Source organism: Eubalaena glacialis, chromosome 12 (genome assembly GCF_028564815.1).
Source record: "Eubalaena glacialis isolate mEubGla1 chromosome 12, mEubGla1.1.hap2.+ XY, whole genome shotgun sequence".
Classification (NCBI taxonomy): Eukaryota; Metazoa; Chordata; class Mammalia; order Artiodactyla; family Balaenidae; genus Eubalaena; species Eubalaena glacialis.
Window position 1 is genome coordinate 14,899,960 of NC_083727.1, and position 21,897 is coordinate 14,921,856.

The following is a 21,897-nucleotide window of genomic DNA, read 5'->3' on the forward strand; positions in this document are numbered from 1 at the left end:
CTGCTTCCACTCTCTTTCTGTTTCCGCTCTCTTCCTGCTTCCGCTCTCTTCCTGTTTCTGTTCTTTTCCTGCTTCCGCTCTCTTCCTGCTTCCGCTCCCTTCCTGCTTCCGTTCTCTTCCTGCTTCCGTTCTCTGCTACACGAAGTGCGGGCTCCTCTCACCCCAACACCACTTCTAGTTCACAGGGTTGTCTTGGCCCAGGCCTCCTACGGCTACTCTCACTACACTTAGCCGGGGTCATGGCTTAGCACATCTGCCTGGGAACCTCTGATGGCGAGTCACTGTGTCCCTCACTTGAGCGGGCCACCATCACCTGCTCCCACAGTGTGCTCTCCCGAGCGCATCTTTAGCTACCTTCCTTATCCCCCAAGAGCGCAAATGGAACTTCAGGCTCCGGGGCATGGGTGCGATCTAGGCCCCCTGCGCCTGCACCTCCTGCAGCCCCTGCCAGCCAGGGAGGGAGCAACTGCGTGCTGACATCAGGGATTCTCCCTGACCCACCAGACACACACCCCAAAGGTCAGTCTCAAGGTGTGAGAGGGGTGTCCAGGATACTTACTTCTGATATTTTCTCCCCACCCAGGCACCCTATCAGATGCTTTCCCTAGTTTCCCCCTTCCTTTACATTCAAGTATGTCTACTCCCCTGGGTGCAGTCTGCCCTCCCCTTCTCTAGGGAAATAAGCCTTTATCTAGTGGCCTCCTCCTGATGCCAAAAGGGCTTCAGGGGGAAAAACGCTAATGACTCAGAAGGGAGGATAGAGTGGGAAATATGCCCTAAAATATTGTCCTGCTACACAGATTCAAGTGCTGGCTTCATTCCAGATTCCTTTTCCCAACTGGTCTGTTTCCAGATTCAGACACATTCCAAAAGTCCATTTCAGAGCCCACGTCTGCAAAGAGCAAGGACATCATTGTTGCCCGCTTTCACGACACGGGTATCTGCCAGGGGTGACATGTGTACTTGAAGTTATGTATTATTGCCAGTGGCACACATACGTGATATTTAAATATTTTTATTAAATCCCAAGTTCTAATTTCGTTCTTCTCTGTATTCATTAGAAGCCGAACACCTCGAATCCAGGAATCACATCACCCCAACCTGTCTGCCCTCTTCACCACTTGGTGTGACACATCGCACAGCACAACACACACCTGTTGCCCCCTCTTCTCAGCGAACACTTCCGTTCATTTTCTCATTTTCTCTAAGCAAATTCCTACGTGAAAAATCCCTACATGATCCCTAACATTATAGTCACCCACACTTCGAAGAAATGTTTTTATTTTCTGTACATCACATCACCCCTTCTTGACTGACTTTTCACCCAGCAACTATGGCTTCATTTCAAATATTGAAGAGACACGAAATTGATCGACTATGCTGATTTGTGGCATATTTGCATTTTTCTCACCACTCTAGAAAATCAGAGGAAATTTTCAGCTTTTTTTTTCTGCTGTGTCCCTTTTAAGGCTGGCACGCTTTTGCATAAACTTTTATGGAAACACACACAGACAGTGACAAGGAAATGCAGCTGAGCACTTGACTTAAGCTCACTGGTGTCGGCCAGTTTGGCTTTGAGCTCAGTGTTCAATTCTCGACACACACTCACAGCTCCTTCTGCAGCCTCTCCACCTTCTTCTGCAACTTCCTGATGGTGGCCTTGGCCTCGTCCCTCTCCACAGCCGATGCCGAATGCACCTGCATCTCCTCCTCCAGCTGGGCTATTTTTTGCCGGAGGCGGTTCATGTGCATCTCTTTGCTCTCCAGTCTTTCTTTCTGAGCCTTTAGTTGGTTTGATACAAACAGGGATTTTTTTTTTTAAATAATCATTGAATAGTCAGTAAATATAAATGAATTACTCAGATAATGTTGATCTTTATCTACACTTCAATAAGACTAATTTGTAAACCATCAGATTTCCCTGATTGCATTTTTCTATCCCTATTTTTCCAAGAATTAATTTGGTAGCTGCAAAGTATGAGACAAAAGAGCCACAGAAAATGCACAAAGGAGTAGGCTTTCAATGTCTGATTCCCTCCAACATTATGTGCATCATAATAAAAATGTAAAATTACTTTTAAAACTACTAAAATGGGCTTATCAAGAGCAGAACATAATAAGACAGACAAAATCCTCTCCAACACCCCATGGCAACTATACTTGTACCGGTCTTTTCTGAAAGAAGATAAAGTGTAAATTAGTACCGAAGACCCAGTCTGACTAGTTTCAATCACCTAGAACCAGGTTGAGTGGCACCAAACATGGGAGTTGATATATTTTTAAAGTAAGCTATATGAAGGAGATTTTGAGGAAAGCTTTGTTGGTATATTGAAAATCTTAGAAATAGAAGGGACTTCAAGAAGGCATTACTTCATTAGTGTCTTTACTATACGCCAGACCTTATACCATCCACAAACCAGGCTGAACAGGGTCTGCAAAAAGCACTTAGCATCGACGGTCAAACTTGATGAAAGAAATTGTAATGGTTTTTAGAAAAAGATTATGGACTCTATGAGGAGAAAAAAAATCCTCCTGGGCTTCACATGTCACAATTAGTGAGTAGAATATTAAGTACAGGAACCTCTTTCACCTCTTACAAACACTGGGAATTGGAATCGTGTAGAATTATAGAATGTTAGAGCTAAAGACCATCCCATTTTCCCTAATTATATATTCTGCATTAGTAAAGTGTTTGAAGGTGTGAAGGGCTTACTGAAATGAGGGCCTAAATATCTTGTCTAACAGTGACAGCAATGTCCATGCCCACATCCTTTTTTAACAAGGTGCTTTTAGTATTTCCCTAACTAAACTCCCTTTCCTGAGCTTCTTCATGTCAAATTTCACTCTACTGCAAATTTACCTTGGTAAGTTCTGTGCACTGGTCATTTTAATAATTATATAATACTTAAGAAGGAATAATATTGGATGTTGAGGAAAAATCAATTATCTGAGAACTTCAGAAAGAATTGTAGCTCAGTTTAATGTCTCTGATGGTACTAGGGGTTGTCTGCTTTCTTTTATAAAATATTCCTTAAGATACAGTAAATGGAGAAGCGGTCAAATATGAATAGAGCATCTTCTATGAACCAAGAGTACAAAAATGCTATTTATTAACAACCTCATGAGGTAGGTATCATCCCCATCTTAAATACGAGGAAACACAGACAGAGAAGTATATAATTTGCCCAATGTCACACAGCTTGGTTGAACCAAATTGAGAACCCAGATGTGACTCATTAAGCAGCCTATACACAATAATTCTACCATAGAATTTTCTCCTAAGAACTATTCTAAGGACACATCTGTGTTTTCCTCTTTCTTTCCCCAATGCCAATAATTACATAATAATTATGTTTTTATCTGTTTCATCCATTCATTCATTTATGTAGTCTAAACTCTTTCTAAGTCTTCCTTTGAGTGAGTGGAAAGTAAACTCTTCTCCTCTCTACTTTCTAGTGCAAGAGAGCTTATATAAAGGTGAGACTGCTAGATGTTGCCCAGCTCTCCTCTTCTCCCATAGTCATAGAAACAATGACTTTTTCAGCTAGACAAATGGCTACCCAGAGTAAAGGCTACAGTTCCCAGCCTCCCTTGCAGCTAGGTTTAGCCATCAGAACACATTCTAGCTGTGGGATATAAACACAAGTTCACACAGAAAACTCTGGGAGCCTCCTTTAAAAGACAGCTCATGCATGTTCTTTTGCATCCCTCTTCTTCATCCCTTTCTTTTTTAACCTTCTGCCCGGAACACAGATATAATGGTTCTAGGCACCACTGTGAACCAGGACAATAAGGACCACCCTAGGGATGGGCAATTACTGAGCTGAAAGGAGCCTGGGTCCTTGGAAACTTTACAGAGTAGAGCTGCCAACTCACTCGAAGCTGCTTACCCTCCAGAAATGGATGTGAGGGGAAAAAAATACCAAAAAAACCACTTCTATTTGTTTAAGCTACTCACAGTCAAACATAACCTTAGATGATACACTTACTTTCCCTTCAGACCTGAAATAGAGACTCGGCTTCTAAATACATATTTGTATAATATGTTTCCTAGCCACACTGGCAAATATGGTGGAAATAAATTATTTTTCAAGATTTAAGTTTCTCAGAATTTCCTTCTCTCAACACCAGCAATATCCCCTACCTTTCTCTGTAAACTGTAGGCAATCGTCTTGTTTTCAATGACTGCACTGCTCTCGAGGCAGACCAGCTGCCCCGTGCGAGCTAAAACTACATCCAGATGCATGTCGAAGCCAAGTTCAGCAGCCATCTGGTCCAATTTCTTTTTCTCTGAAAGCTGATCCAGAAATTTAAGATACTAAACCCAAGAACAAAAATGAAAATGGGACACAAAAGTAGAGTTCACAGGTGACCTCACAGAATCCTTGTCTTTCCCCCAAGCTTACAGGTAGTTCTCATTAAACCCAGTACAGAGCCCAGCCCCTGACTCCAGCGCTTGGTGATGAATTCTTGAACCACCCTGCCACCTCCAGTTCTGTTCCTTGTCCAAATTCTCTTGACTCTCCTGGTCAGTGGCCTTGATGTGCAGTCTAACATTATACACTCTTCTTAACCCTGCCACCTGACAAATGTGGCACGCTCCTGACTGCATCTGCATCTCTCTGCTTTGGGTACATGCTGCTGCTACCATGACCCTCCCAGCTCCTGGGATCTACTGGCTAATCCAGCCCCTGCAATCCACTCATCCACATACCTTCCATGGAAATTTTGTCCACCTAAGTGGGTCCTGGCCTCCAAGGTGGAAATTGACCAATTAGCCAGTTGCCATTTTACACTTCTTGGATTCTACAAATCACGCTGAAACCAGAGCTCTCCATACAAACAAACTTGGGCAACATTTTTGTTTTTGTAAGTTAAAATTCTTTAGAAAATGTCTTTAAAAGTTTTTAATGTATCAAAGTTAAAGGAACAACATTCTAAAATTGAGCTGTATCAGGGAAGTCAAGGTTCATAGTTTAACAGGTTAAAGTTACAAAACTACCCTAGGATCCTCCTCCACTTGATTTCTGTGGCTTATCTCGTCATGCCAGACATTAATCCTTACTAAGTTCTTGACGGATAAAAAAATCCATCAATGAGCTTTCTATAACATAATTTCATGATTTGGGTTCTATCTTTGAAATTTCCTTCTCATTGCAATAACTCATCCATCTGGCATTTTTAGGCAATTATATGTTTAAATAAGTATCATTTCCTGATGACGAAAGCATGCCAGCTTAAAGCACAGAACTATCTATATTTCAGTCATCAGAATGAAATTATTTGTAAGTGTATATTTTCCAATTTTGTTGAAAAGCATACATAAAACTTCATCTCTCCTGTTAAGTCACAGCCATTACAGACATTGCTGCTGTATTGTGTGACAGGACCACCACAGGCTGTTTTTGTCTCTGAATCATCAGTTTGTCACTTCTTTTTTTGGCTGTCTTGGGTCTTCGTTGCTGCGTGCAGGCTTTCTTTAGTTGCAGCGAGTGGGGGTTACTCTTCGCTGCAGCGTGTGAGCTTCTCATTGCAGTGGCTTCTCTTGTTGCAGAGCACGGGCTCTAGACATGCAGGCTTCAGTAGTTGTGGCTCGCAGGCTTCAGTAGTTGTGGCTCGGGGGCTCTAGAGCACAGGCTCAGTAGTTGTGGCGCACAGGCTTAGTTGCTCTGCAGCATGTGGGATCTTCCCTAACCAGGGCTCGAACCTGTGTCCCCTGCATTGGCAGGCGGATTCTTAACCACCGCGCCGCCAGGGAAGCCCCAGTTTGTCACTTCTTAATGTTGGGTCAGCCCCCCTCATGGACGATTTCATTTCTAATCTATGCAGATGAAAGTGAAATAACTGCTACTGTTTGTATTTTAAATAAAATAGAGTTGGCACCTTTCATGCGAAGGTATAAAAGCCTCTCTTTCTATTTCTACATATGACCCATCCACTCAGCATTCAAGGATCTACAGCAGGCCAAAGGGGATTAAGACAGGACTGAGCCAAGACCCCACAGAGGAAGTGCCTTTTCAAGGATCTTGGCTAAGCCTCAGAAAGTTAAGGTTGCTGACAGGATTCCTGTACATTTTGTTCATTTGAATCACAGTTTAGCATGAATATATTCTATGTGGTATAAACCTCAATTACCTGTATTTAAATTTAATCTCTATACACCTTTGCTTTTCAATCTTACATGCCTACTAGCCTTACTAGGCAGTAAGGCTACTATTACTATTTTATACGCAGTTATCTATGAAAGATTCACCATGGGCAGAATCAGTTTACACAACTTGATTGCATAACTGAAAGCTATTTTGGCATAACCTCAATTAAAATTAATGAGTCATCCTAATGAAGGCGGGAAGAGACAACGATCTACCTAAAAGTCTTGCCTTTGATATGCTTCTTCTGTTATTTAAATAATATTTATTGATTCTTGCTCTAAGCCCTGGAAAAATCCAGAAAAAATGATTTCCCCGGGCCTCAAGAAGTTCTGAGTTGATTGGAAAAGACGAATTAAGACATGGATACAAAAAGGGTGATTAGTGCCGTGACAGAGCCACGTACGTGTTGCATGAAGAACTAAGCCTCTGAGGAAAGACTTCCAGAGGAAGTGACATTGGAGCTGAGTCTTGAAAGGATAGTTATTCCTAGAAGAAGGTAAGGAGAACATTTTCTCAGAGAGACCAGCAATGTGCAATATGGATTGCCAAGGGGGCCTTCTTTTCTTTGGCCACATTACAAATTTGAATGTGGATGTCTTTGGACGCTGACCACTCACTGCACACCCTAGCAGTGCCCTGCTGGTCTCGGGAGGTTTCTGACTTTGCCACCATTGGCTGGAGAGATTGCAGGTGAGAGAGAGCCTGGACCTGGAAACTGGCCAGGTCACAGCCATGTAAAGAAAGAATCAGGACCTGATCCTGAGAACCATACAGAGCCCTTGACCAGTTTTAGGATGGAGGAAGATAAGATTAGACATGCATTTTATTAAGACCACCCTGGGAGCAGTGGGGAGATGGGTTAGAAGGGTTTTTCTGCAGTCCGTGCAAATCATCATCATGCTCCGAACCAAAGCACTGCTTCTAAATTAGAGATGGGGGAGGGGATGTTTGAGATCTATTGAGGAGATAGAATTTACAGTGCTTAGGAATTGGCTGAAAAGAGGGAAGCATTGCAGGTGCCTCTCAGGATTTTGGCTTGGGCGACTGAGGCAGATTACCTCACCATCACTGAGGCAGGAGAGGGACAGATTTGAGGAGAGGGAATCATTTTTGTTTTGAATATGTTTAGTGCAAGGTGTTGGTGGAACATCTAGGTATAGATGTCCGGCAGTCAGATATCTTCCAATTTAATGTATTATACTCAGGTTCAGGATTTCCTTTCAAGCTCAAAATTTCAACCAACACACCTTTTTCAGACATCTGTTCACGAAATTCCCTTCACCCTCCCAAATTCTTCAAATCTATCCCCATCCTTACTCACAAAACCCCTACTTGATCCAAACCCTTATTATCTTCTGATCAAAGCTATCCTAAGAATCCCCCAACGGGCTCCTTCCTTTAGCCTCTAGACTCTCAGAGCCACTCTGCCTTCAGAAAAACCTTTCTTTTAGTCAGAACCCTCCTATGGCTTTCCATTACCCACAGGATAAAGCCTCGCGTAATCAGCCTGCCCGACTTCAGTTATTCCTGCCACCTCGAGAGCCGCCTCGTGCCTCTGCCTCAGCAAGCATCACGTTCCAGGCTCCCTGTCACCCTCCATTTCTTCATCCTTCCTGTTGTCCCCTCTGCCTCAGATTCCTTCCCCACCGCTTCTGCCTGCCAAGTTCCTCCTCATTCTTTCAGGCCCCTCTCACATGTGACCACTTGTGTGAATATGGCTCATTTCCTCACATACAGAAATAGGGAAGAAGTAATTACTCCTTTATCTGAATTCCTGTCGCATTGTATACCTATCTTGATTGTAGCACTAACTGTACTAATTGTGCCCTGATTTGCCCGTCTCATCCACGACACTAGGATTTCTCACAGACACCTCTTAGGCATCTTTGCATATCCAACCCTCAACACAGGCATGATGCATCCTCAACTTTTTTAAGTACAGAGAATGAAAATGAATGAGTGTCCAGAGTACAGATTTTTCAACTGAAGAGTATTTTTCATGCCAAGCTCTGCACCTATGCTCTTGAGCCCATTTGTCTCTATTTTCCTTCCCCTACAGATGCCCGTGACAAGGTACAAACATGTACCTTGCCATTCTGTCCGATAAAACCTTTCTCTGATCCTGTTTTTCACAGCTCTGGCTTCATGCCTCTTTTCTCTTTGGTCACCAGACTTGGTAGTCATCTAAGTCTCTAGCCCTTCTCTTACTAGTCACCCCTCCTATTCTCCACCGCTCTACTAAAACTGCCGCTCGGATGTCACCAATGGTCTTCCCAGGGTCAAATCTTAAGCTTAGACCCCATCTCTTCTCACTCTACTTTCCCTGTCTCCCACTGGGTTATCGCCACTATCATTTCTGAGTCTCTCCACACTGCAATCCCAGCTCCACAGTGATGTGATCTTTCTAAAATACTGTGATGTTCAAAAGTCACTTATTACACGTCATAGTCTACAGAATAAAGAGAACTCAATCTTCATAACCCAAGCCATTCCAATCTGCTCTCCTGCCAGAGCCTCACCAAGAATGCCACGTTCCAGCCACATGGGAACAGCTACTCTGTGCTCTCTGAATATACTATGCACTTGCAACTTTCAGGCTTTTGTTCAAACTGTTTCCCCTAAGGTATCTGCTCTTTCTCTCCACTAAAATCCTACTTATCCTTCAAAGATGAACTTGATTATCTCCTCCACTGTAAAATCCGCCCCTCATCCAGAATTTATCACTCCCTTCACCAGACTCCTAGAGCACTCTGTTGATCAATACATCTATTATAACACTTATAGCCTTATAGTACAGCAAATTATTTGAATGCCTGTCTCCTCTATTGAATCATGAGGTTTTATGGCCAAGAACTGCGTGTTATACCTTACCCCCCAAACCTTCAGAGTCTCATATATAACAGACGTTCAATAAATACCTGTTGAATTTAATTGAATTAACTTGAATCAAGGAAGCTCCAAACAATAGGAAGGAACACCAAAACAATATCCATTGTTCCTTGAAATTTACTCAGAACTCAGAACTTAACCAATCTACCAAAGTACTGTAAAATTCAAAATATTTGCAGGTAAAATTTTATACTGCAGCAGATGTTTCCACCCATGGACATGCCCTCAGGTTATTACTTTTTGCTTCTCGAAATTCAAGTTGTCTCGTAAAACGTCTCCAGAGACCAGCTCTCCCTCCAGGTGTGTCAGCTGACCCTGAAGAGTCTCCAACTTGTTTTCTGCTTTCTGGGCTCTCTGTAGAGCTCTCTGGTGAAACCCAGACTCATTTCCCAACTGTTCAACAAGCTCAGATATTTGGGCTTCAAACTGGGAGACCATCTGGAAACAAAGAAACAGAACAAGGATAAGCCTTGTTTCAGTTGCAACAAAGTGTTAAAATCTAGAGCTTAGCCGAAGGGACAAAACTATTTATAACACCAGCTTCCAGATTCTTTGTAACAATTAACTTAAAAAAAACAGGTAATGGATAGCTGTATTTGCCTCTGCTTGAAATAAATCTACATTCGTTAGCTATTAAAATATTTTACTGGTATTTTTAATTTTTATATAATTCCTTAAACAGGTTCCTCGAGAAGTATTTACGGAAAACACTTACTCCCAAAACTACTATTAATTTAGGAGTTTCAAAGCTTAGTTGGAAAAAGAATTCAGACAGAAAGTACTTTGAAAACTTATAACCATTTTCCAGAGAAACTCTTTCACTACATATACCAGATTAAGATTATACAATGAGGTAATCTTGACAGGTAACCTTGAGACATTACCAGGAATTCAAGTGCAGAAAGATATTTTTTCAAGCTTTTTTTAGAACTTTCTATTGCATATTGGTTACTCATGCACTAAAGTGCAGTGGTACTGCGTCTGTGCTGAATAGTTTTGGAGTAATGTCATCGTTTTAGCATTTGAAAGGGCAAAATTCCACTAATATAATGACTCTAAATACGGTCAATAGCAGAGTATAAGAAGGCAAGGAAATCTGATCACCACCTCCTCTTCTAAAGCATAAAATCACTATTTCTCCATTAAAGGACCCAAAACTCTACACAACCCCCTACCTTGCCCAACGCTTCCATCCTTTCCTGGAGTTTCCCTCTTTGTCCTGACCTTCCCTTAAACCAAGAACTTAAATTTACCAAACACCTCAAGTACATTTTGAGATTACTCAAATTGATTCTGCCAAATCCAATTTTCAGAAAATGTTGAATTCAATAAAAACACCAAATTTGAGGTGATAAATTTGTTCGGCTTTGATGGTTTATTTTGGAAGAAGAAAGGGGAAAAGTAGTAGATATTTACATAATACTCAGTACCATTCTCACAGAAATTAAAATATCTTGACGGTCTCAGACTTACAGTCTCAGGTTTAAAAAAAAAAAATTCCTGTTTGCTTATCTACAAACAACCAAATTTAAAGGCAAGAAGACATTCAAGCTGTCTTCAACTATTTTTAAAAGCGATTATTATATAGAAGAACAGTAGGATTTGTTCTGAGTTGCCCTCAGAGCTCAAGTTGAGGACCAACAGGTATAAATCAAAGAATCTTACTCTAATGTAAAGAATTTCCCCCAGCCCCAATAATTTCAAAGTGATACATACTCACTGTATAAGAAGATTCATTACGGACAGAAACAAAAGTGTAAATAAGCAAAACTAATTCCCATGATCCCACCACCCAGAGGCAACAACTATTAATATTTTTTAATAATTTATTTGTATGTATTGCTAAAATATAGTTGAGATATTATATATGAAATTTTGTGGGTTTGTTTTTACCTCATATTTTAAGCATCTTCACATGTCAGGTAGTGGAGTTCCCAGTCACTGGAGAAGGCTAGAATTTGGCCAATCATTTGTTAAGAATGTTATGGGGGGCTGAAGTGCTACAATCAGGAAGGTTAAATTACTTAATCTCTGAACTCTCTAATTTTGTCCTTCTAAGACTCTCAAGGTCCGAGGCCTATAATTCAATTAATTCTATACTCCTTTGGGTGTTTGAAATCAGCTATTTGATGGCAAGCTGCTCAGCATCATATCCAAGGAATTCCATTTCTAAAGGAAATTTATAATTTCATTATAGACTATGAGGCTCTAAGAACCCTCATTTCATATTTCCTACCTCTAGTGCAATAGTAGATCTGACCTTAATGCAAGAAATGCATTAAGTACCATATACAAAGTAACCTACAGAACAAGGGCTGTCAAACAACCTCCTCAAGATACTGGCTCCTAAGGGGCTGTCTAATGATATCATGTTGTACAAGGGATGACACGTTTCTGTGCAACTGAAAATGTGGTGTCACATTGGACTCCCAGTAGAAAGTAAGTCTTTCTACCTGAAGATCCTTCCACAGTTCTCCTATCTCACAGTTGACCTGGCAAAGAGAATGAAACCAAAGAGCTAACAGATGCAGAAAATCTCAGCTGGAGAGATGGAAAACTGTGTGATCACTTAGCCACAGTCAACACGCTGCAGACCTTACCAGAGGAGAGCAAAGTCTTCAATGGAAATCAATCAGTAATGACCTCGAGCAAGTGCAGTTACTAGACTCAGAGAGTGATAATGACCCTGAAGGAAGAAGCAGACACCTGATGTAGACCAGACTGTGGAACAGGGACTTTATAAAGTCAGACAGTCCTGATTTCAAGTGCTCACTCTACCACTTACCAGCGTGTAAACTGAAGCAAGAAATTAACCTCCCTGAAACTCATAGACTTTGCTATGATGAGCAGATGATCTAAATTAGATAATTCGAGTAGCCCGGTATTCCTTACACAATTGAAGTTCAACATATTGCATCCACTTTTTTTTTTTTTAACATCTTTATTGGAGTATAATTGCTCTACAATGGTGTGTTAGTTTCTGCTGTATAACAAAGTGAATCAACTATACATATACATATATCCCCATATCTCCTCCCTCTTGTGTCTCCCTCCCACCCTCCCTATCCCACCCCTCTAGGTGGACACAAAGCACAGAGCTGATCTCCCTGTGCTATGTGGCTGCTTCCCACTAGCTGTCTATTTTATATTTGGTAGTGTATATATGTCAATACTACTCTCTCACTTCGTCCCAGCTTACCCTTCGCCCTCCCCGTGCCCTCAAGTCCATTCTCTACGTCTGCGTCTTTATTCCTGTCCTTCCCCTAGGTTCTTCAGAACCTTTTTTTTTTTTTTTTTAGATTCCATATATATGTGTTAGCATACGGTATTTGTTTTTCTCTTTCTGACTTACTTCACTCTGCATGACAGTCTTTAGGTCCATCCACCTCACTACAAATAACTCAATTTCATTTCTTTTTATGGCTGAGTAATATTCCATTGTATATATGTGCCACATCTTCTTTATCCATTCATCTGTTGATGGACACTTAGGTTGCTTCCATGTCCTGGCTATTGTAAATAGAGCTGCAGTGAACATTGTGGTACATGACTCTTACTGAATTATGGTGTTCTCAGGGTATATGCCCAGTAGTGGGACTGCTTGGTCGTATGGTAGTTCTATTCTTAGCTGCATCCACTTTTATCATCAGTATTACTCCTCCAGTATGTGGGTTCACTCAGTCCTTTGCTTTTGTCATAAAGAGTTTATGGAGCTTTTCAGGAATTATGTTATATCATGTTTCTCAAACTCTTTTCAGCTCACAGAGCCTGTTTTTCAACTAGAAGTCTTTCTGGGAAAGACAAATAAGGAATAAATGTGTTGAATCAGAGGTGAGGGGGTCCCTCCTGCATCCTCACCCTGGGTGGACCTGAAAGTGTTCCACAGAACTTGCAGACTCAGCAGAGTATAACTTTTAAAAACACCAGTATGGCTGACCTGTGCAGAACCTACCCAACCTCCCTGCCAAGATTCTGGTGTCCAGAGAGGAGCAAACAGCTATGAACTTCCCTATATTCTATGCACCACAGAACTTACCTTCATACGCTTACCTAGATCTCCATGAATATGATACCACCAAGTCTTTTCAAAGTTAAATTTACATATTTTTATTAAAATAAATTAACATTCCAATCTGACAGTTCTTGGGAACATCGAATGCCAGTGCCCGGGTGAATATATGTGTCCCATCAAAACTGTAAAGTTGTGTTGTGTTTCTCACACCAAGAAATGTGATTTTCTTTCCTTTTTTTTTTTTCTCCTCCTTTTTCTTAGTATCATTTGTTAATATATCTCTGATACTCTGTGGGACAAGATGTGCCAGGGATTTCAACACTAGAGATACATGGAATAGGGCAGGGAAGAGGGGGTGGATTGTAATAAAGAATACATATCTCAATTTTTTAAAAACAAAAAGAAGGCCCTGAAATAAACCATACTTCAAAAACAAGCAGCTTGGATTTTGGAAGTGAAGTCATAATGCCCTAAAAGAATTAATTTACTTCCCAAGGACAAGTAGTTGTTGATTTTTCCAGAGAGGCACTTTTGCCCTAAGATTAAACCCAATGGAAACACGAGAGCTCAAAACTGAAGAAAGAGCCACTTAGGTCACTTAAGGGCCAGTGCCTTTTGGACATGAACAATTCTCTTCTGATTATTCAAGCTAGATTTTCACTTAAGAAATATAAAAAATAAGTTATCAGGAACCAATCAAATTATCCTTCCTTCTTGTCAGTATGTATGGCCAGCTTTATTGACAGGCTAGCCCTACACCTGTCATACATAATAAAAGTACGACATACATAATAAAAGTTGTGTATGTCAACTTTTATTATGATTTGAATTGGGTCACCCCAAAAGAGATGTGGGGAAGTCCCCTGGTGCCTCAGAATGTGACCTTATTTGGAAACAGAATCTTTACAGAGATAATCAAGTTAAAATGAGGTTTTGAGGATGGGCCCTAATCCAATATGACTGGTGTCCTTATTAAAAGGGGAAATTTGGAAAGAGAGACACACAAGTAGAAGGAAAATTATGTGAAGACACGGAGAGATCATGATCCATAAGCCAAGGAATACCTGAGGCTACAGAAGCTAGGTGAGAGGTGTGAAACAGATTCTCCCCTGCGGCACTCAGAAGACACCAATTCTAACACCTTAACTTTGGACTTCAAGCCTCCAGAACTGTGAGACAATAAATTTCTATTGTTTAAGCCACCCAGGTAGTGGTACTTTGTCATGGCCATTCTAGGAAATTAATACACTATAGAGGCTGGGAGAGCTGAAATCTCTATCTGCGTACTTTCCCAGATGCCCTTGTAGCCAGGGGTGACTATATAACATAATACTGGACAATTAAATGTCAAAGGAAGTCTACTTGAAGCTTCTGGGCAAACGTTTGGTTTAGGATATTGGAGGATTAAGAACAGAGCAGAATGATGAGATCAGAAGGGGGAGTGTGGGAGTTGCAGAAACATCTCAGGTCCTTTACGGCATCGGATTGGTTCCCCAAAGCTCCCACACCAGACTGGAAAAGTTCCAGTGGAGGATGTACAGCCTTGTGTGTGCTCTAAAGCAGAACAGACGAGCTGTCTAGATAAATTTTTGTAAGGTTGTACTAATTTGTCTATAATTAAGGAGACGACATGGAAATCACTCATGGTCCTGTCCTCTCTGTACAAATCAATTCTCAGCCAGGTGATTAGCCAGTTTGGAAACACCTAAAAGTTAAAAAACAAAAAACAAACAGAAAAAAACTTTGCCTCAAGATTCTAAACTAAAATCTGAAAATGTCACGGCTTCCCGTCATTGTGTAAGAAATCATTATTTCAAAAAATACCTGTTACAAGTGTCCTGAAATTTCAGGCTACATAACATCGAAATACTCATTTAGAATTCCTGGGAACCCGACAGTAGGACATTCCTCTAAGAGAGTGGTTTTCAACTAGAGGCAATTTCACCGCCCACACCCCCACCCCCCAGGGACATTTGGCAATGTCTAGAGACATCTTTGCTTGTCACAAATTGGGGAGAAGAGGAGGTACTATCGGTATCTAGTGGGTAGAAGCTGGAGATGCTGCTAAACATCCTACAATACACAGAACGGCCTTTACAGCAAAGGATTATCCAGCTCAAAATGTCAATAGCTGAGACACCCTGCTCTAAGATATAGTAAAGCATTTAAAAAGAAAATTAGATTTTGTTATAATCAGAAAAGCACGGAACAAGTAGAAATGACTTACTGAAAAAGTGTGGGTGGTGTCCTGAGTTCTACCCCAACTGCAAATAGAGGAGAGTGAAAATGAATAGCAAAGAGGTAAACAAGAAAAGCAACGTTCAGTAAGTAGGAGTCACGGTGAAGGGGAGAATTTGCCAGGCCCGGATCACATGGGTATTACTCAACAGCGGACTGTGTGTTTATCCACGGCAGCTGGCAGGGCGTTGCAGCCTCCTCAACAAACAGATTCATCAATCTGTAAAGCTCCCATTCTTCAGAAACATTTCTAAGACAATATATGGAATCCATTTTCTCCTGATTTTACTTGAAGATGAGTCACACAAGATGCCAGCCATATGCTTGATTTCAGGCTTTTAAATAGTGAGAGCAGCTATTGAAAAAAATTACAGGGTAGGAAAGGCGGACAAAGGCACTAAAAACACTGAATCATTCTCATTTTTATGAGAGGGAGAAGGCATATCCAGCTTAACCAATTTACATCGTTTTGCTTTAGAAAATAAACATATACTTCATGCTGACAACTTTATGCCATGTTTCACATGCTGGAATTAAAATAGTTTTAGGAAAACATTTGGGAAAATAGAAGAGGGATGCAATAAAATGAAATGGCAAAGATCCATTAGCTATTGAAGTACGTCTATTACTATCCAAGGTAAATCACTTGAAGTTTTTCCTAGTCCTGTAAATAATTCCCTCCCCCAATCCAGGACCTATATGTGTACTGCATCACAAGATAAACTGAGTCACTCTCAGAGACCCACGCATGTTACAGGGGTGAACATTTTATATCCACAGAGAATCCTATACTTGAACAAAGGAGTCACTAGGGCTGCTCCTGGAGCACATGTGAATTTTGCAGAGTTTTAAAGGGAATTAAAAATGTTTTATCGGGACTTCCCTGGTGGCGCAGTGGTTAAGAATCCGCCTGCCAATGCAGGGGACACGGGTTCAACCCCTGGTCCAGGAAGATCCCACATGCCACGGAGAAACTAAGCCCGTGCACCACAACTACTGAAGCCCACGCGCTCTAGGGCGCACCACAACTACTGAAGCCCACGCGCTCTAGGGCGCACCACAACTACTGAAGCCCACGCGCTCTAGGGCCCACGAGCCACAACTACTGAGCCCACGTGCTGCAAATACTGAAGCCTGTGCGCCTTGAGCCCGTGCTCCGCAACAAGAGAAGCCACTGCAATGAAAAGCCCGCGCACCACAACGAAGACCCAACGCAGCCAAAAATAAATAAATAAATTTGTTTTTTAAAAGAAGTTTTATCACTAAAGGAAATTTACAAATGCAACCCCGAACTTTGAGTTAGTGATCACTTTGAGTTTTTTAGGATCATTAAAAGGAGGAAAAGTGCATTTTCTCCTTTCAAGCAAAAAAATGAACTCAATAGAAGAAATAGTTCCTAATGGAATTATACATAGAATTTGGATATTATTTACCTTAAAACCTCATTAATTAGGACTTCAATAATCTGGATTTGAGGATAGTTTAAACAGAGTGTGGGCTGAAATTAACTCAGCTAAGCAAAGCTTTATAGAAAATGAGAATTGTTAATAATATAAATAAGGTAACAAAATTAAGCAAGCTTCAATCATATGTGTGATTTAAACCATTTTTAAATCCACTTGTTAAATAGGTCCCCTGGAAGACTGTTCCAGGTACCAACACATCAGGAAAAGGAGGAGAGAAGGGGAGAGAAGGAGAGAGAGGAGAAGGGGCCAGGGCACCAATAGTTAATGTTTATTGTTGCTATTTGCCAGACAGTGTGTTAAGGACTTCCTAACAATTTTTTTTCATTTCATGCTTACAACAAACAATAACCTGAAGAGGCAGATACAGTTACAGGTCCAGGAACCCTTATCTACAGTTCCAAAATCCAAAAGGATCTGAAAGCTGACAGTTTTTTTCCAAAAGTTATTTGCTGGCAAAGCTTGACCTGACAGGATTTGGCAACAAACCCTGACCTGAAGTGACCGAGGCTATTCACAGTCTTGGTGGGTCCCACGCAGCGGAGCTGCTCACAGCTTTTGCCACAGAAGATGAATGTGGCGATTATGGGGTGCTGTCCCAGACCCCACTGAGGAGGAATGTGTAAGGGTGCTTTCTCCATTACCTTTCTGGGGACAATTTCACCTTCCTAAACACTGAAAAGTTCTGAATCCAAAACCACAGCAGGCTCCAAGGGTTTCAGACGAGGGGTGTGGACCCTGGGCTGTTCCTGTACAGCAGGCCAGGAAACAAAATCTCAGAGGCTGTCCTCTCAGGAACCTGCCCAAGGTCACATCTGGACCAAGTGAGTGTGCAGTAGAGACCAAGATTCAGCCCGGGTAGCTCTGAGTCCAGAACCCGCATGGTAGTATGCAGTCAGGCTTCGGGAGTATAATATATAATTGAAAGTAGTACAACCACATTTAAATGCTACTTTTAACTAACTCAGACAACCCACTCACTTACTGAGTATGCCAAATGAGGGAGCTGACTGTCCTTAAGAAGCTTGTACGCAGCCATCACCCACTCACCCGTTTCCCGCTCTCTTCCCGGCCGCCCATTTCTCGAATCCTCTCCAGAATGGCATCCTCCGTGGGCCTAAGCGTGCCCGAGCTGCTCCTCAGGAGGGCTGCAATTTTCTCCCTAAATGAGGAGTACTCGCTCTGTGAGGCTGCGGCTGCATCCACACTGGCCTTCAAACTCTTCTCCAACTCCAGAGAGCTTCTCTTCAAGAGGCTCAGTTCCTGCTTTGAGGCATCCCAGACCCGCTGGCCAGCCAGCAGCCTTTCTTGGAGGATCTTAACTTCCCTTTCAAGAGCTTCTTTCGCCTCTACAGCACTGAGCAAGTCCTAAAATAATTTCGGAAAGTGAGGACAGTAGCATTAACAGCCAAGGAGGGGAACCTGCATTTGCTTCTCATTTACCTTGCTTGCTAATGAGTTCAAGGAGTTAGGGTTAAATGCTCATTCCATTTTTAATTTTAGGTGCCCTATCCTCTCGTCATAAAGTTGTTAGATTGTAAAGCTATGTTAGGTAAATTTAGATGTCTGAAAAAGAGAAGGGATATAAAATCAGGGCTAGAAAAAAAAAAGGAAACTGACATATAAGCCTTTTCTATGTGGACCTCTGGAAAGAGTTAATAAAAACAAATCATTGGCTAACATACTAGTAGATTCGATCCATATATAGAATATGTTTACAGGCCAATGTGTTCTTAAGTTTGGTATAAATGGAAATTGATGTTGAGTAAACAGTAAACCCTCAGAGTCCTAATAAGTCACTAAAAGTTATTTGAATGAAGATGTCTCCCCTTAAAACTATTTTAAATAACAGTGTAGAATTATCATAAAACATCATTGTATAAAGGAGAGTAAAATCTTTCTTTCAATATTCATTGACTGTGTATCCCCCTGTCTCATAAAAATAAAACCAATACTGATAGAACCTGAAGAAAGGAAATAGAAAGGAGTAGCCATTTGGTGGGTGGGAGGATTAAAAGTTAGAGGGAGATAGAGTACCATACTGAGAAGAATAATTTCAAAGAATATTATATGTATGATTAGGTTTGTAAAAATAAAGGGCATTGAGAAAGTTACCAGTACACCTACTTCTATTTACTCTATGTAGAATGGTACAAAGAGGCATAAAAAGGATATCTTTAAAATTCACTTAAAAACAAAAACAAAAAAAACTTGTGGACATCAAGTTCCAAAGTAAGTGAATTCACATCAAATAAGATGAAGCAGTCGGTTAGCCAGCACTGCTATAATACTGTAGTCTTGGTAAATGGCAAACATATTTTTGGTTTTTATTTAAAATAGTATGTTAGGGGCAAAAATAACTAAAAAGAAACAATATCTTCAAGTAACAGATTCTACGTCTAAACTGGCCAGTAACATTTCAGGCTGCTAGTTAAAATGCAATCATCCCTTTTGCACTAGAGCTTGAAGACAGGAAGAATGTTACTTGAAATGCTACCTCTTACTTTTTATTTTAAAAAAAAGAAAGAGAATATCTTCCTTTTTTTTTTTCTGGTGATTTTTTTTTAAATCAAGGAAGTCTTGGGCATCAATTTGAATGAAAAGTCATCGAGTTGATGTAGGTAGTTAGGGAAAGCTGTCCCTTTCAGAGATGTAATAACCAAACTAATTATAGAAACTAGTTTGTGAAATGCTTTGCTTCTCCAGGTCCTGGCACCAGCTCCATTTCCCCGCTCCCTTTCCAAACCAGTCGTCTGTGCAGAGAAGTCCCATTATTACTGCTAATTAAATTATGTACACTTTATCACAAATACAATATTTTAACACTTTACAGATTTCTTTTCAGATAGTAATACAGTAGCTGCTCAATTAGAGTAACTAGTATCAGCATTGGCGATAATAAATTGGGCCCATGTATTACTTAGAAACTACCATCTAATGTGTGTTTAGAAAACTGAGGTCCTAAGTTCGATGATGCAGGGATGAAAATTAATCCTAATCCCCTCAGAGTTCTAAAACTCGATAGGAAATTACATATTAACTTTTACATTGAAAGAAAGTCCCTAATGCAAAAGAGGGGAGTTTCCATGACCAATGGAGAGACATTTTTAACCAGGAATTTACAAAAGATTCTAAAAATACACAAAAAATATATCAGACACTTGAGTACTATAGACTTACTGTCAGTTTGGAATAAACTAATCAATCGGCAGCTTACACCAGGAGACCAATAAACACAATTAAAATATTTCGGCTATGAGGAATTTTTTCCACCCCAATATCAGACTGTTTTCTCACTGCCTTAGAGACCAGGGTCAAAACAGTCTTCTTTAACAAATCCAAAGCACCAATGCTTATGTCTAATAAAAATCAGAAAATTCTTTTGTGGTCATAGAATATAGTGGCACATGGCAGCAGGTCAGACTTTTTTTTCTGGACACATTTCAGCCCAGTGAACTATATGCTGTTTCTCGTATGAAATGCAGACTCGGGAGCCAGCGACAAGGCCTTGGGGACCTACTCCCCCAGTGCTCTGATTAAGCGCTTCAGAATTCAGAGGCACGCGGCCGGTCTGCTGGAAACAGATGTCCTCAGACTGCAAATGCAATTACTTGTAGGGCTATTGGGAGACAGCGGCTAGAGTGGAGTCTGGTTGCATGGCTACCTCAAGGATACACTGAAGTAATGTGACATTGGTGTCGCCGGCCAGGACCTCGGGACTGCTGTCAGAGCACACTGACACACAGAACAAGAAACAAGTAGCTCCCTCAGAGCAAAATCAGGGCTGACCTCCACAGAAGAAATCGCACTGGCAAATGAGCACAGACCCTATCGAGTCAGTGACAGGGATCACTTTAAAAATTTTTTAAATTAACAAATCTTTAGATTCAGTGCTACTAATGCAACAAATGTATAATGACCCCTTCACAATTACTTTTAACAAAAACATTTGTAAATAATATGATCAAGGTGCTCAATTTAACTTCCCAATTAAATGCATTAAGTAATGAAATCATTCAAAGGTTTGTGTTTTTAAAACACAATTGATTCCTATTACAATGTTGCTAACCATCCTATGGATTTGGATATGCCTGAGATCAAACTGCCTCTCAAAACTAAAATGACTAATTATCATCAGGGTAGAAAACCTCTGGCTTGAGCTTAATTCATCCAACCCTAGACAAATTTCATAAAATTAAAAATTCGTTGGTTATTTCTACCTACTGCAGTTAACATTAACAAATAAACTCAGAAATTCCCCCAAACATGTCCTCTCATACATTGCTGGTGGAAGTGTGAATAGGTATAATTTTGATATAAATATCTAAAACATGTAATATGCACAATATCCTTTGGCCCTGTAATTCCATGATCTATTAGAGTGGAAGCTGCAGAGTAACATTTTACTTCAAAAGGAGGAAGACCTTTCCCAAATCTGAGCTATCCCAGTGGCATTATCAACCTTGGAAAATAATAAGAATTCAACTTAAATTTGAAATTCCCATTATTGAAAAACCCGATACAAGTTAACAGTAAATTTAACTGTCCATGAGGCCAGTGTGTTCCTGGGCTTCACTTCAGTACTGCAAAACGCTCTGCCCTGAACTGGTCAGACTGTGCCTGGAGGACCATGGACAGTTCCCAGCTGAAATTTTAAGAGGGACATTGTCAAAATGGAATGAGTTCTGCATCACATGCTAGGATTAGACCCATAATAAAAATATTTATGCAATCATGTTATTTTAAATTCTGTTTTAATTTACTTTAAATGTGTTGAATGAACCTAAAGACAAAGCATTGAAAACTTAATTATAGTTACAGAACAGAATGAAAATATTACAAACCTTGACAAGGTAAATACAATAATATAATAAAAACTGGAATGCAGAACGATGGGAGTAAAAAGTAGGAAGCATTAAATTCATCATATATCATAGCAGAACATCTAAAAATACTATCTCAGGTTGTTGAATCAGGAACAGAAATGTATTGCTTTAAAGTCTTAATGGTAATATCAGAGGTTAAAACAAGAGTGTAAAATAAAGTGAGGCTAGAAGTGGAAGGAGAGATGATTTTTAATTTTACTTTGGAGCCTTATGAACATTTTTAATTTTTTATAATATGAGCAGATATTATTTTAGTG

At 40.5% G+C, this 21,897-nt stretch overlaps 1 protein-coding gene across 1 annotated transcript in view; it reads right to left on the reverse strand.

Moving 5' to 3' along the window:
- Positions 1-1,605: 1,605 nt before the first annotated feature.
- Positions 1,606-21,897, reverse strand: part of CCDC170 (coiled-coil domain containing 170) — a 61,886-nt gene continuing 41,594 nt past the window's right edge. Inside the window, exons 6-9 of the mRNA XM_061207190.1 lie at positions 17,805-18,122; positions 9,279-9,479; positions 4,145-4,318; positions 1,606-1,782 (exon numbers count right to left, since the gene is read on the reverse strand). Coding sequence (XP_061063173.1) covers positions 1,606-1,782; positions 4,145-4,318; positions 9,279-9,479; positions 17,805-18,122 — 870 coding nt within the window. The remainder of the gene's footprint in view (positions 1,783-4,144; positions 4,319-9,278; positions 9,480-17,804; positions 18,123-21,897) is intronic.